At 44.9% G+C, this 16153-nt stretch overlaps 1 protein-coding gene across 5 annotated transcripts in view; it reads left to right on the top strand.

Moving 5' to 3' along the window:
* The window catches only part of EIF4E (eukaryotic translation initiation factor 4E), a 289910-nt gene that overhangs the window by 77873 nt on the left and 195884 nt on the right, over positions 1-16153 (top strand). For all 5 annotated transcript variants that reach the window (XM_029597416.1, XM_029597420.1, XM_029597412.1 and 2 more), the window contains exon 2: positions 5767-5867. In XM_029597416.1, the coding sequence (XP_029453276.1) occupies positions 5767-5867 (101 nt within the window). The remainder of the gene's footprint in view (positions 1-5766; positions 5868-16153) is intronic.

Genomic DNA, 16153 nt, shown 5'->3' on the forward strand with positions numbered 1-16153 from the left:
CCCCGCCGGCAGTGAATGAATGCCCGTGCGATTTTGGCGCTCAAGGCAGTCACATGCCGTGATGTCGTGACGTCACGGGCATTCATTCACTGCCGGCGGGGGCCGTGCATTCATCCAGGCAGAGGGAGCCGGAGGCTGTTTTTGCCGCCGGCTCCCTCTGCCTGGATGAATGCACGCCCACCCGGCCGCCTTGAGCGCCGAAATCGGGAGGAAGGGAGAAGGGACTACCGTAGCAGGCCCGAGCCTTGCTACTTTTTCGGTTTTTGTTTGTTTTTTTTTTGCTTTGGGAGGAGGGGACAGGACTGGGGCTGCACCAGAGACCGGTGCAGCCCCAGTGTTTTTACACTTTTTTTTACACCATTTTTTACACTTTATTCCCGTTTTAATTTTCTAACACCACACTAACACCAAGTAGAGGGTGGCGGTAAACTAACACGTTAAGGCCGCGGCAAAATAGCGGGTTACAAAGGAGATAATCTGAGCGCGCGTCACAGTATCGTAGGGGAATAGCTAATTCCTTCATTATACAGCTAATTCGTTCATTTACATATCATATGCATGCGGAAAGGGTTATGCGTCTGTTTTAAGAAGCGCTAAGGACGCGTGAAACTGGAGACTGTATCGCTGGATCGCCTTACGCGTCCGAATTGTGAGCTCCCAGCACGTTAGACGGGAAATCTTCAACCGCACGTTACAGTATCGACCTGAATGTTGGGAATTATTAGGGAATGGTGAATTAAACGGAAAATGTCGTCATGCCTCTATCGCTCCATGGTGAGACTGCACCTGGAATACTGCGTACCATTCTGATCGCATCTCAAAAAAAAAATATAGTTGCGATGGAGAAGGTACAGAGAAGGGCGACCAAAATGATAAATGGAATGGAACAACTCCCCTATGAGGAAAGACTAAAGAGGTTAGGACTTTTCAGCTTGGAGAAGACAGCTGAGGGGGGGATATGAGCGAGCTGTTTAAAATCATGAGGTCTAGAACGGGTAAATGTGAATCGGTTATTTACTCTTTTGGATAATAGGACACGGGGGTCACTGCATGAAGTTAGCATGTGGCACATTTAAAACTAATTGGAGAAAGTTCTTTCACTCAATGCACAATTAAACTCTGGAATTTGTTGCCTGGGGATATGGTTAGTGCAGTTAGTGTAGCTTGGTTTAAAAAAGAGATTGGATAAGTTCTTGGAGGAGAAGTCCATTACCTGCTATTAATGAAGTTGACTTAGAAAATAGATGCTGCTATTACTAGCAACAGTATCATGGGATAGACTTAGTTTTTGGGAACTTGCCAGGTTCTTATGGCCTGGATTGGCCTCTGTTGAAGATGGGATGCTGGGTTTGGACCCTTGGTCTGACCCAGTATGGCATGTTATGTTCTTAGGTCTGTTCCTAGGACAGCATGTTTTTAGTATGGAATGCAGAACCAAAGACAGAATGACTCCTGTGCTGCTCCTAGTAGCCCATGATATGGTAGGGCTGAAGACTTACCTCTGTTACATTTCTGCTACAGATTATGTCCTGACAGGAGATGGCATGGCAGAGCTGGATTATGTAGGTCTGTGGGGTTAACTGAAATTTGGAGTCTGGAGAGCTCTCCCACTCATTTAACCCTATGTCAGGGATGATTCGGGGACTCTGGTCACTCTCCACCACCTCTCTTGGATCTTGAGGAAGTGGTATGACCTGTTGAGACTTTTTACCTGATTGTGAGGATATTTGTGGCATCAATTGGTGCCTGAAGGATGGCATGGCTCCAAGCAAGTTCTGTCTGACATGCATGACAGGCTGGCTGATCTCTGTTGGGAGATAATCTGTGGAGAAGTTGGAGACTGTCTCAGCTAAAGGAATAACATGTAGTCGTTCAATCCCTGTCCTCTTCAGAGAACGCAGCTACTCCATGTCACTCTTACTATAGTTTTAAGATATTACTCGTGGCGGGTGTACTGACCATTACAGCAGTATTGATTGCCACCCTTACAGGGTCAGGCAGCAAAGCCAGTCACTTCCAAACAGAGGAAGGCCACAACGGTCAGGTGCAGAATATGCCCTTGCAGACTCAGGCAAAAATAACTGTTTTTAGTGAAACTGATCTGAGAAATCTCATTCCAATAGGAGGCAGAATAGTGGAATATTTGACATCTTGGCAAGCAATCACAACAGATGAGTGGGTCCTTTGATATATGACGTGAATATCTTCTAAATTTGTTTCATCACTGTTCAAGAACACCAGCTTCTACAGGTGAAAGTTCAGAAGCTACTAGATCAGGCGATAGAACGGCTCCCTCCGGACCAGCTCAACACAGGGTTTTACTCCTGATATGTTCTTATCCAGAAAAAATCACGGGCCTCCACCTGATACTGGATCTTCGCAAGCTGAAAACCTTCCTCTAAAATTAGATGAATTCCCTGAGCACTATATTGCCATTTATTGAGAGGAGACTGGATGTGCTCTCTGGATCTTCAGGACGCATATGACTATATTCACATGTCCTGTTGGAAAAAACTTCTGGCTTTGGGTGAATGGACGCACTATCAATACAAAGTTCTTCCTTTTGACTTGTCTTCGGCTCCATGAGTCTTCACCAATGGGCTGATGCAATACCATGCGCTGGTCAAAACACACAGCTCAACGAGCGATTTGACATGCCTTTTGGACACACATCCATAACCCCCAAAGCAAAATGGGTGTTAGCATGTTGGGTACTTGCCAGGTTCTTTGGGTACTTGCCAGGTTCTTGTGGCCTGGATTGGCCACTGTTGGAAGTAGGATGCTGGGCTTGATGGACCCTTGGTCTGACCCAGTATGGCATGTTCTTATGTTCTTATGGTAATAGCGCTCATTACATATAAATGCATGCTGATGAGGCTATTACCTATTCCTCCTGATGCAAAAAAAAAAGTGCACTTTTACTTGCCAAATTTTAACACTTGCCCTGAGCAGGCATTAATTTTTGGGGAGCCCCAGAAATGTACAGAAAAGCAGAAAATTCTTCTTTTCTGTACTTACTCAGACTTAATATCATGGCAATATGAATTTTTTAGTTCCTCTCACTTAGTGCCAAAAAAAAAAAAGTTAAGAAAAAAAAAAGGTGCCACCGGTCAGGTTAGGAAAAGGGAGCATCTGTTTTTCCTAACTGGCTGACAACCATCTCACGGGCACTTGCTGCTAGGGGCGTGCAGTTTCCCCTAGCACCTTCTTTTTACTGCGGCACCTGGGAGAGGTGAATCTACACGCGTTAAGGGAGCAGACACTCGGTCATGAGCGCCTGTTTTATGTGTGCCAGTATTGCATCGGCCTGCAAACGTCTTGTGGTAGAGACACATCTTTGTTGCAAAGGGTCCAGGTCTTCACCTATCTAGACAATTGACGGACAACTGCCCCAACATAAGGAGGCTCACCAATCCCTGATGGATGCCATTGAGCTTCTTTAGGGTCTTTGATTCTTAATCCACTTGGAAAAGTCATACCTGATTTCTATGCAGTCTTTCCACTTCATAGGACCGCTTCTGGACACTCAAGCCACCAAGGCATACTTACCAAATTCTGCACAATCATGTGAACCACCTCCATCAGCAGGTAGCAACAGCTTACCAGCTGCTGGTGACCCTGGGACACATGGCGGCTGCAATACATGTACTGTTCATGCACCTCACATGTGATACCTACAGTGGTGCCTCAGGGTCCAGTGGGACCAACAATAGCAACTATTTAAGCACATGATTCTGCTTACCCCAGAAATGAGGGGACCTGTCATGGTGGACACACTTGACCATCAGGGATGCTGCACTTCTGGTTCCAACCCTTTATAGCATCATACTTGCCTCTGATGCGACCATCGAATGGGGAGCACATATTCCCTCTGTGAAACACAAGGGACCATGGATACATGCGTGGAGACTTCTTCATTCGTATCAATCTCCTGGAGTTAAAAAAAATGGCCTGCATGCTTCTACCACCTGCTGCAAGGAGAGTGTGTCCTAATGCAGACGACAACCAGGGTGCAATGTTCTTTGTGAACAAGCAGGGAGAAACATGTTCCTGGTCTCTTTGCTAGGAAACCTTAGAAATATGGCAGTGGACTCTACAGGCAGTGGACATATGTACCAGACTTGGAAAACTTGCAAGCAGATTGACTCGGCAGCCTTTTTAATCCCCACGAATGGTGTCTTTAGTCAGTTGATGAGATTTTTCGATACTGGGGGGTGCCTTACTGTCTACCTCTGTATTAGATGCGAATCGCAAATATCTATTCAATCTGCTGGAACCAGTTGAATCGCACAAGAGACACTTCTGCTAGATTGTGCCCCAGACCTCATGTATGCTTTTCCTCCATTCCCCCTCATCACCAGGACCGTGCAAATGCTGATTAGGGACAAGGCTTGCATGATCCTCATTGCTCCTACATAGCTCAGTTTAGCTTGGTATGTGTATCTTGTCTCGCCTACCAATTTTCTTGTGGATGAGCCCTGACTTGCTAATGCAAGAATATTTCTGCACCCAGATCCAGCTGCCCTTCATCTGAAAGTGTGAATGTTGAATATGTAGTATTTGAAGACCACCTCCTTTCTGCAGAAGTGGAACATATGTTGCTGGCTTCTAGAAAACTAGCCATTAGGAAATATTACACTCATAAATGGAAGTGCTGCACCACCTGTGGTAGACAAGATACACGATCCTCGTTCATGTGAGGCCACTTCCCTACTAGTCTGCCTCTTTCCTCCTTTGGACCTCACCTCTTCTTGACATGGATGCAATTTGGTAAAATTGTGACTTACCATGGCTGGTCCATAGCAATGGATCCACTTGTGACTCACTTCATGAAGGAGATCAGATGGAATCTGTCAGATTGAGATACAGATTGAGGGATCTAAGAGGCAATAGTTGCATAGGAAATCCTGCTTTTGCTCTACTAGCTAGGAGAAAGAGGTCAGTTTATGCCACCAGAGGGAGTCACCCAAGATCATGGCTAATTCATCCTAAGAAACACTATTTACGGTACGCAAACTTGCTTTTATCTTTCTGCCACATTTTCTCGGTCCCTGATTGCATCATTTGATACTTGTGACTATTCTGTGGATTGTATGGAGAATATCCTCTTGATACTGAGACTCAGCAATGCTGTTCTTGTGCTTTTCTCCTTGACTGCAAAATCTGTTTTTTTTGCTTTGAGTTACCTATTAGAATGGAAATGTCCCAGGTGATAAACTACTTCCTTTGTGTAGATCTGGTTTAGTAGTTACTAAGCTACAAATTAGAACTACTAACCTTGTAGGCAGAAGCAAGTCACTATCTCCCCATGCCTTTGTATCAGCTATATGTAATAGCTATTGGTGCTTTTTATTTAATTAATCTGCTAAAATACCAATAAATGTTTAGTGAAATTAAGAACATTGATAATTAAATTAACCAAGTACATAAAATTAAATTAAAACATGAAATATGTATGCATTTTCTTCCACTTTCATTAAATAAGCATCCAAAGTGTGCAGCCAGAACTTTCAGACACCAAACTTACTAACACCAAAGGCATGTATGTTTCAGAGAGATTAAATTATACACCTTTCAACCAAATCAGGGGTTGCCACACTTGCCTCTTTCAATACACTAGTTTATTATATAGTTCCCTCACAGGGATATCTGCTATTGAGAATATCTTGGTTAAAAGCTTAAATAACTGACTTGCTCAATTGTCTCAAGTTTACCACACAATGCTGAAAGAGCATACAAACTTCTCATTTTGATATTTTGTTGTAGGAAACCACTGTCAATCCCCAAACTTCAGAAGAAGAGAAAACTGAACCAGGTCAGGAGATTGCCAACCCTGAAAACTATATTAAGCATCCACTACAGAACAGGTAAGCTGCTGTGGTATAACAAAATACACTTTCAGCTACCCCAAAGTTGTTTTGTGTATAATGTTCATTTTAAATTTCAATCCACATGGTGTTAGATTTACCTTAAATAGGATCGATAGTTTATTCCCCTTTCAACCACCAGCAGCCCAATAAGAACAAGTAAACATGCCATTAACCACTCAACATATAAGGGGTTCTGTCTATCAGTACACTTTTTGCTTATTTTTTTAATAAACAAATTAAGTCATGAACTTGAGACAAGCAGGCATGAATTAACCATGAGTGGGTGACATCAGATGACACTGACATGTGCCCAGTTCTCAGTAAAGACTTTGAGTATGTACCGGAGGTCTGCGCGTGCGGTTAATCTTGAGTCCCTCAGTCTTTGTCCGATCTACTGCACAGATTCAAATGTTTCCAGTTTTTTAGCCTTGTACCTTGAAATCTGTTTTATTGCTCCTAATTTTGCTGCTGCCTCAGCAGCCCCTCAAACAGAACTTATAACTTCTAACAAAATCAAGTGTAGATAAAAGGCCAAGAGACTGAGGGAATCATGAAGGCAGTGTGTGCGTGTGGAAGTTCCACACATGTTGAGTAAAGTTCTTCCTAAGCTCAGAACTAGATCTGTGTTGATGCTGCCTGACACTCATATGTTTATGGCTAGCTCATCCTGCTGTCTACAGAGAACCCAATTGACAAATAACTTTTCTTCAGAATTCATTCTGTCTTGTTTTCAGATGAGATCTTCTTATCATAAGATCACAGTGAGGTTCCTTTCTCTGTAATAGAATGCCTTACTGTGTGGATACTGTTACATTTTCTAAAACTAGACAGAATTTCTGGTGACCGATGCAATAACATATGGATTAACACTGTGCACTGAAATTCAGCAAACAGTTTTAAGCATGGGTTAAAAAATTAACTCCCAGTTAGTAAGCTGATAGTATGCTAATACATCAGGAGTTAAAGTGCACTGACTAGATTTGAGCACAACTTCAAGTTCAGCCTGTGCTGAATACACATTTTAGTGCACATTTTAAACTTGGGCATTTATGCACAGAACATGCTTTGTGTGCGTAAATTCCAATTACAGGTCCTGTTGGAATCTCAGCTTCTGCCCATAAACTAAAACAAACACTGGAAACTTCTCTAGCTCTGACCAGGAGTAAAATTTCAGGTGCTAAGAAAACATGATTAAACCAGTGCACCTTTTTGTATTGGCCAGGGGGTGGGGGTAATAGTCTTCATTTGTTTGGGATTTCTATGCAAGGGTACGAAGCAGGATGCACACACTTTCACACTTCTTTTGTGCATTCAGAATTCCTTGCTGCATAAAGTGTAATGTGCACAAATGTGTGTGCTGTTGACGGTAAAACTGCACTCTGCTGATCATATCTTATTGCAATGGTAACACTTCCCTATGCAATGAATTGAATGGGCAATATCTTCCTCCTAACTAATAGATGGAAACAGTAAACCTCTAGGCATGCATCAGTTGCAAGTCAAGATAGCTGCAAAAAACAGGACTGTTGCATTCTTGCTCTACTTTCTTATAAAAAAAAAAAACCAATGCAAATTTGTATGGCCATTTTACTTGATTTTTAAGGATTTACCTAGTCCTCTGCATAGAAAAGTTTCCCAACCTTTTTAGGAGTGTGGGCTCCTTTTCAACCTCCAAAACTTTCACAGACCCCCCCCCCCCTTCCCCCACCACCATGTTTCCCTTAGATTTATCTGCAGTTAAGTGCCATATATACAAAGTTATTAATGCAATAAACTATGTACCCCAGACTCATAATATATAAAACTTATTAAATGCTTACTGATATAAATAGTGGCCCTGATTTCCCAGACCTTAAAGTTGGGTGTTCCTGGTTCAGATGCTATATCAGAGCTGAGGAAGAATCCCATTTGGCTTTCTTTACGTAAAGCCTCTTGTAGGGACAAAAATGCCTGGAACCCCAGAAATGACACCTTATACCAAAGGGGCACTGTAACTGTTTCTTATCTTCTAGCAACCGAGGCACTGGAGACTCACCCCCACTTACTGGCCAGTTTCTCCAACTCACTCCCAAACAAAAGCGAGCCTTTAAAGAGCATCTTGGTAAGACTGGCTTTGGAAGCTGCAACTGCTGACCAACTTTGCAACCAGAGTAAACGCCTGGCCGCTATCACCGAAGCCACTCTTCTGGCTGAGGTCCGGACCAAATCACAGCCAGCGTCTGCCAAAAAGGCAGCAGCAGGTGCCATAACTGTTCTGGAATTCCTTCCAGACAACCTCCTGAGAGAGAAGCAGACAATATCTCACCACTAGGGCGCAACAGGAGGCAATCTGTAAATTCATTGCCACTGCCTCAAAGGCTTGCTTAAGAACAGCCTCAATCCTTCTATCTTGTACATCCTTCAAGGCCACTCCTCCTACTACGGGATAGTAGTCCGCTTAGAAACAGCACACAGAGCATCCACTTTGGGGAAAACGCAAATGCTCTCACAATCAGATCCAGGGGGTACAGGCCTTCCAATGTCAGACCCCCATTAAAATTTGCCTCTGGAGCGTCACATTCCAAATCAATCAATTCCTGATGACATCCATTACAGGGAAAAAACAAGAGGCTTTACGTAAGGAAAGCCAAATGGGATTCTTCCTCAGCTCTGATATAGCATCTGAACCAGGAACACCCAACTTTTCAAGGTCTGGGAAATCAGGGCCACTATTTCATCTCTGAAAGAACCGCAACATGAGACCCAGCTTTGTGGCTACCTGTAGTTACACTTCATAAGCTTCAGAATGAGTACATTCTCGCACATTTACTGCTGTGGTTTGCAGTTTATGTATTCTGCTTCTCTACCCTATGTTAGTTTGGAGGGTATTTGAGGCCTGGTGTTCTGAGCAAGATCCTCAACCGCTCAAGATGGATATTCCTTTGATCTTGGAATTTTTACAGGATGGCTTCCTTAAGAGTTTGCTTTTGACACCTTGAAGGTTCCAGCTGCAGCACTGGCTTGTTATGGGGGAGAGTCAATGAGAGGGCCTTTGTCTTCCCATCCAGATGTGGCCCATTTCTTGCAGGGAGTTAAGCATCTTCACCCCCTGTTGCAGCTTCCGGTGCCTCTGTGGTATCTTAACTTGGTCCTAGAGTTCTTGGCGGGTCCAGCTTTTCGACCGCTGCATACTTGCAGCTGCTTACCTTGAGTTTTTCTGGTAGCAATCTGTTTGACTTTTTCCTGCCATGAGCTTTTTCTCCATATGATTCTGGGTGCGGTTCCACTTCGGACTGTGCCCTTCTTTTTACCAAAAGTGGTTTGTTTCATTTGAATCAGTCCATTTCCCTGCCTGACAGGGACAGAGATGAAGCTAATTATTCTTTTTTGTTCCTTTGTCGTCCTTTGTTCGGGAATATGATTGCCTGTTTGTGCTCCATGGTGGAGGCAAACGGAGAGTTCTGCCAGTGCAGGCAACGATAGCCCACTGGTTAAGGAGGTCATTATGGCATCCTGTGAGGCTGCTGAGGTTGCCTTGCTGAAACAGATTGCACTGCACTTCATGGGGGTCGTGGTTGGAACTTTATCGCCTGCTGAAATTTGCTGAGTGACGACGTGATCTTTGCACAGCTTATCCAAGATTACTGCTTGGATATTAGGGCTAGGAAGGATGCCATATTTGCGCTGGTGGTATTGATTGGACTGCTGGCAGTTCACTTTTTGAGATTAGCTTTGATACATACCACTTGTTGGGATTGACCTGCCCGAATGCTGAGGAATGAGAAATGACTACTTAGGATAATTTCCTTTCCTCTAGTAAGGGCAGGTTAATTTCCAGACTCACCCTCTGCTGCTGATGTTTAAATTTGTGGTTAGCCTTCTTTGGGCGAGCTATGCAGAATATGATTGCTGTGCTTCATGGAATACTGGTAAGTGGCTTCTCTAGCTCTTGGTTTGCCAGATATGTTCCTTTTGGCTGAGTTAAATGTTCCTGTTGGTTGAGAAACATGAATGGTTGGCTGTTGATGATGAAATCAGTTTTGTCCACAGTTTGGCTTTTCCAGAGAATACTAGTGGGCTGATATCTGGATGGACTGTATAGCTGTGATGTCAGCTTTTGCTTGTCTATTTGCTGGCAGAGGTGCATAACCCACTCCTTGGAATTGACCTGCCCTTACTAGTTGAAAGGAAGTTATCAGGTAAGTAGTAATTTCTTCTTTCAGCATCTTGGAAGATTGTGAGGACAAAGAATAACCTTGTATATTGACAACTGTATATTAGAAATTAATTTCAGGACAATTTGCTGAACTATTCAAAAACTGGGAGAACGACCCTTCAGGAGAAAATAGGATAAAGCATTGGCAAGTTAAATGTAAGACATTGATAAGACAGGCTAAGAGAAAAATTGAAAAGTTGGCCATAGAGGCAGAAACTCAATAAAAACTTTAAAAAATATATCCAAAGCAGCCTGCAAGGGAGTTGGTTGGATTGTTGGATGATCAAGGGGTTAAAGGGATACTTAGAGAAGATAAGGCCATCGCGGAAAGATTAAATTATTTCTTTGCTTTGATGTTGGAGAGAGACCCATTCCAGAGAAGGTTTTCATTGGTGGTGATTCTGATCAACTGAACCAAATCACTGTGAACTTGGAAAATGTGGTAGGCCTGATACCTGATTGACAAACTGAACAGTAGTAAGTCACCTGGACCAGATGGTATACATCCCATGGTTCTGAAAGAACTAAAAAATGAAATTTCAGAACCATTAGGTTACAAATGTTTACTAGCATTAAAATAATCAGATGTACCTGAAGATTGGAAGATGGCCAATGTAACCCCTATATTTAAAAAGGGATCCAGGGGTGATCTGGGAAAATATAGCCTGGTGAGCCTGACTTCAGTGCCAGGAAAATTGTGGACACGGTTATAAAGAGTAAAATCACAAAACATTTACATAGACATGGTTTGGGACACAGCCAGCATGGATTTACCCAAGGGAAGTCTTGCCTCACAACTCTCTCTCCTACACCTTTTTGAAGGGGTGAATAAAGGTGAACCAGTAGATATGGTATATTTGGATTTCTAGAAGGTATTAAACAAAGTCCCACATGAGGGGTTTCTAAGAACACTAAATAGGTGATGTCCTTTTGTGGATTGCAAGTTGGTTAAAACAGGAAACAGAGAAGGATTAAATGGTTGGTTTTTTCACAGTGGAAAAAAGTAAATAGTGGAGTGCCTCAGATCTGTACTTGGACCGGTGCTTTTTATTATATTTACAAATGATCTGGAAAGGGGTACAGTGAGTGAGGTGATCAAATTTGCAGATAACACAAAATTAGGCAGAGCAGCTAAATCTCAAGCGGATTGTGATGAATTGCAGGAGGATCTTGAGATTGGCCTTCCAAATGGCAGATGGAGTTTAACATGGACAAGTGCAAAGTGATGCATATAGGAAAACTAATCTTGCTGTAGTTAAACAATGTTAAGTTCTATCCAGGAAAGAGATCTAGGTGTCAAAGTGGATAATACATTGAAATCGTCAACCCAGTGTACTGTAGCGATCAAAAAAGCAAACAATGTTAGAAATTATTAGGAAGGGAATGGAATATAAAACTGAGGATGTCATAATGCCTCTGTATCGCTCCATGGTGAGACCGCACCTTGAATACTGTGTGCAGTTCTAATCAACTCATCTCAAAAAGGATATAGCTGCATTGGAGAGAGTGCAGAGAAGGGCGACCAAAATTATATGGGGCATGGAACGGCTGCCCTATGAGGAAAGGTTAAAGAAGTTAAGGCTCTTCAGTTTGGAGAAGAAACTGAGGGGGGATATGATAGAAGTCTACAAAATCAGGAAAGGATTTGAACAAGTTAATGTAAATCAGTTAGTTACACTCGGATAATAGAAGGACCAGGGGGCACTCCCATGAAGTTAGCAAGTAACTAATTTAAAACAAATCTAGGAAAATTCTTTTACTCAGCATATAGCTAAGCTCTAGAATTCATTGCCAGGGGATGTGGTTTCAGCAGTTAGTGTTACTGGGTTTAGAAAAGGTTTGGATAAGTTCCTAGAGGTTAAATCCATAAACTGCTATTATGGTAATTAATAAGCAGTAGTAGCTTGTGATCTATCTAATCAATGTTTGGGTACTTGCCAGGTACTTGTGACTTTGACCACTGTTGAAAACAGGATATGGGGCTTGGTCTGACCCAGTATGGCATTTCTTATATTCTTAACTATTGGTGAAACCAGTTTCCTGCAGGATTGATCTCATCCATTATAACAATTTCTTTCTGGGAATGATTGTGAAAGGAACCTGAAATGCTGCAAACCCCATAGTGTCCTAAAAAGAAGAGCCATTCCAGGCCTAGTATTGTTTCACTAATTGAATGTTCAGTTGAAAAATAGATAACACAGTTAGAGATGGAGTCAGATTTCAATCTGACGTCAGCACTACATATACCCCTGCAGGAAGCTCTGCTCTTCAGTATTTCTTAGTTTCCTTAGCAGTTTGAGACTACACACATGCTTGCTCAGCATTAGGAAATCCAAACCAAAGAGAGAAAATTCCAAAATCTTACCTGTTCAAGATGAGCCCCACTCTCCTGCAGTGATACCTAAGGGTCCCTCCCCCAGTCGAGAATTCCTGAGGTGATTTCCGAGATCCCTCAGAAGTAAGCCTCGGCCCGGCAGCCAGTTCCCGGCTTGGACTTAGCCCCCAGGAGGGAGCAGCTGAGAGGCAGCGGGTGCAAGACCAAGTGCGGCGGTGAAGGTATTTCCCTCTCCCCCGCAGCCGGAGACTACCCGGCACGAGACCGGGAAGTGCCAAGACAAGGTAAGGTAGAACACTTAAGTCTCCGTGGCTCGGATAGCCGCACAGATCACCTGTCGGCACCTGTTCCATCGGGTTGAGCAGCCCCATCCAGGCTAGACCCCGATCACGTGGGAGGACCCTCGATTCGGGAGACCCTCCAGGGGGGTCACTATCTTATTCGCGTTGTCGCCGGCGCAATTTCCCCCCCCCCCCCCCCCCCCCCAATGATCGCCATACTGTCCGATTTTTCCATGGCCATGATGTCGGGGTTCCGTCGGTGTCCGGACTGTACTCGCACATCATGTCCATCACAGACCCACATAAAATCTGTTATGTCTAGGATGCGAGCACGATGTCTTGACTTGCACCAAATGTGCCCTAATGACACCAAAAGGTCGCAAGGCCAGAATGGAGAAGATGGTACTTCTCTTCTGTGCTCAAACCCCAACACCGTCCATTGCATCGACGTCATCAGAGCCGGCACTGTCAGCTTCGCGCCAGCATCGACCACTGGCCGGTGACTGCCCGACATAGACTTCTCGGCCATCGGACACCCTCTACTCCCCCTCAAGATCGAGGGCACCGAAAGACTCGGACCATCGAGGGAGTGAAATCATTGTCAGTCGCCGTTGAAGAAACCCCGTCCAGAAAAGGCACCGACCATTTCTGCGAGCGGGTCACCAAGGCAACTCTCACCCGACAGGGGATCGGGAGCCGCGACTCCGCCTTTAACGGTGGTCCCTTCGGCTATGCCTCTGCCGCCTTCTTCTGTTCCGGAGCCGGGGCTACTTGCTCCAGGTCTCAGAGAAGAACTGGACCGGATGGTTCAGGAGGCAATCGACAAGGCGATGCAACGACTCCTGGTTCCTCCGATACCGGTACCGATTGCGGAACCGTCCACCGACCAGATTACGGCAGCACGGGCACCGCTGCTCTCCAGGATGGAAGCGCTCATTGCCACTCTTCCACAGATGGATCCTGGGTCCCCCGATGGCACCTGTGCCCTCCCCGCTTACATTGTCATCGGGAGGAGAAACACCATTCTGCATCCCTCCATCGGGAGTTCTGCCTTAGCCATTGTTGCCGATACGTCCCTCACCACCGATCCAACCATCGGTGCTGATACGTCTGGTGCCATTGAGCCATCCCTCTATGCCCTCTCTGCCTGTGCCGGTGCCTTCGATATTTCCTCAGATTCCTTCGGAGCCTAGACCAGGATCTTTAGGTATTCCACCACCCTGTCCCCCCCCTCTAATTCCTAGAGGGACAGGTGCTGATCCCTACAACACCTGGACCGATGATTCCTCTCCAGACACGGATGATTTACCTTTACCACCTTCACCCACTGAAAGTAGGAAGCATTCTCCTCCAGAGGACACCTCTCCTTTATAAATTTTGTGAAGGAAATGTCTGAATTGGGTCCCCTTCCAATTGCAGACTGAACAGGATGATAGGCACCAAATGATGGAGTTACTCAAATTCCTGGATGCCCCCAAGGTAATAACCTCCATTCCTATCCACCAAATTCTTCTGGATCTCCTGAAGAAGAACTGGGAACATCCTGGCTCCATTTCTCCAGTCCACAGGAAAGCTGACACTACCTATTTGGTGCAGTCAGCTCCAGGCTTTCAGAAATCACAATTGGATCACCACTCTGTAGTGGTGGAATCTGCACAGAAGAGAGCAAAGAAGTCAAAACCTCATTCCTGTGTTCCCCTTGGCAAGGAACAAAAGTTCCTAGATGCCATAGGTCGCTGAGTCTTCCAAGGGTCAATGCTAATCTCTCGGATTGCTGCCTATCAGCTCTAAATGACCCAATATAACAGGGTCATTTTTAAGCAGATACAAGACTTGTCGGACTCCCTACCTCAACAATTTCAAGAACAGTTGCAAACCCTAGTAAACAAGGGTTTTGAGGCAGGCAAGCATGAGATCAGGACATCTTATGACATCTTTGATACTTCTACTAGAGTATCTGCAGCTGCTATTTCGGCAAGAAGGTGGGCCTGGCTCAAGTCTTCTGACCTTCGCCCAGAAGTACAAGACAGGTTATCCGACCTGCCTTGTGTCGGAGATAATCTGTTTGGCAAACAAATTCAACGGATGGTGGCGGAACTTAAGGACCATCATGAGACCCTAAGACAGCTCTCTCTGATGCCTTCCGACTATTCTTCTAAGCAGCCCTTCAGAAAGGACTCTAAAAAGTCTTTCTTCCGCCCGAAGAAGTCCTATCCGCCACCAGCCAGATCCCGTGCCACAAGATCTTATCAAAAACCACAGTCTCGTCAAACATGTAAACAAAAGCCACAAGCAGCTCCTCAACCAGGGCCTGCTTCAGGTTTTTGACTTCCACCTAGAGAGAAGCAGCCAGATTCCACTGCCTCACATACCACTGGGAGGTCGATTGTACCACTTCCACAACATATGGTACTCAATCACCTCAGACCAATGGGTACTAGCAATAATTGCTCAGGGTTACCATCTAAACTTTCTCTCCCTGCCTCTGGACTCCCCACCTCTACCGAGGTGGAGAACATCTGATCACTCCATTTTTCTGGATCAAGAGGTCTCTCTCCTTCTCCAGTCCAAAGCAATAGAACCTGTACCATACACTCAGCACGGCCTAGGATTCTATTCCCGGTACTTTCTAATCACCGAAAAATCGGGAGGCGTTCGTCCTATTCTGGGCCTACAGGCCCTCAACAAGTGCCTACAGCGAGAGAAGTTCAAGATGGTAACCTTGGGCTCGCTTCTCCCTCTTCTACAAAGAGGAGACTGGCTCTGCTCTCTAGACCTCCAGGATGCATACACTCGTATTGTGGTAACTCCATCTCATCACAAATACCTGAGGTTTCTAGTAGGCTCCAAGCACTATCAATACTGAGTGCTTCCATTCGGCCTAGCGTCTGCACCAGAAGTCTTCACAAAATGCCTCGTAGTAATTGCAGCCTTCCTCAGGACCCAAGGTGTTCACATCTACTCCTACCTAGACAACTGATTAGTCAGGGCTCCCACTCAGCAAGCTGCTCTGTCGTCCCTCAGTCTCACCTTACACACCTTAATTTCACTAGGATTTCTCATCAACTACAACAAATCCTATTTAGTCCCATTTCAGACCTTGTCGTTCATTGGGGGAAGACTTGGACACCTTGCAGGCAAAGGCTTTCTTGCCTCGACAGCGAGCACTAACTCTCGTGTCTCTTGCTCACCAGCTGCAGTCTCAGCACTCTGCGACTGCACGTCAATTTCTCATCCTCCTGGGACACATGGCGTCCTCAGTCCACATCACACCAATGCCCCGCTTGGCCATGAGACTCATGGATTGGACTCTAAGGTCACAATGGACTCAATTCATTCAGCTCCTCTCGATCGTTGTCCACGTCACAGACTCACTCCATCTGTCTCTCGCCTGGTGGAAAAATCAGACCAATCTCTTCCAGGGCTTGTCCTTCCAGGCTCCAGGCCCTCAAATCACGCTCACCACTGACTC

The sequence above is a fragment of the Rhinatrema bivittatum genome, chromosome 1, assembly GCF_901001135.1.
Source record: "Rhinatrema bivittatum chromosome 1, aRhiBiv1.1, whole genome shotgun sequence".
In the NCBI taxonomy this organism is placed as follows: Eukaryota; Metazoa; Chordata; class Amphibia; order Gymnophiona; family Rhinatrematidae; genus Rhinatrema; species Rhinatrema bivittatum.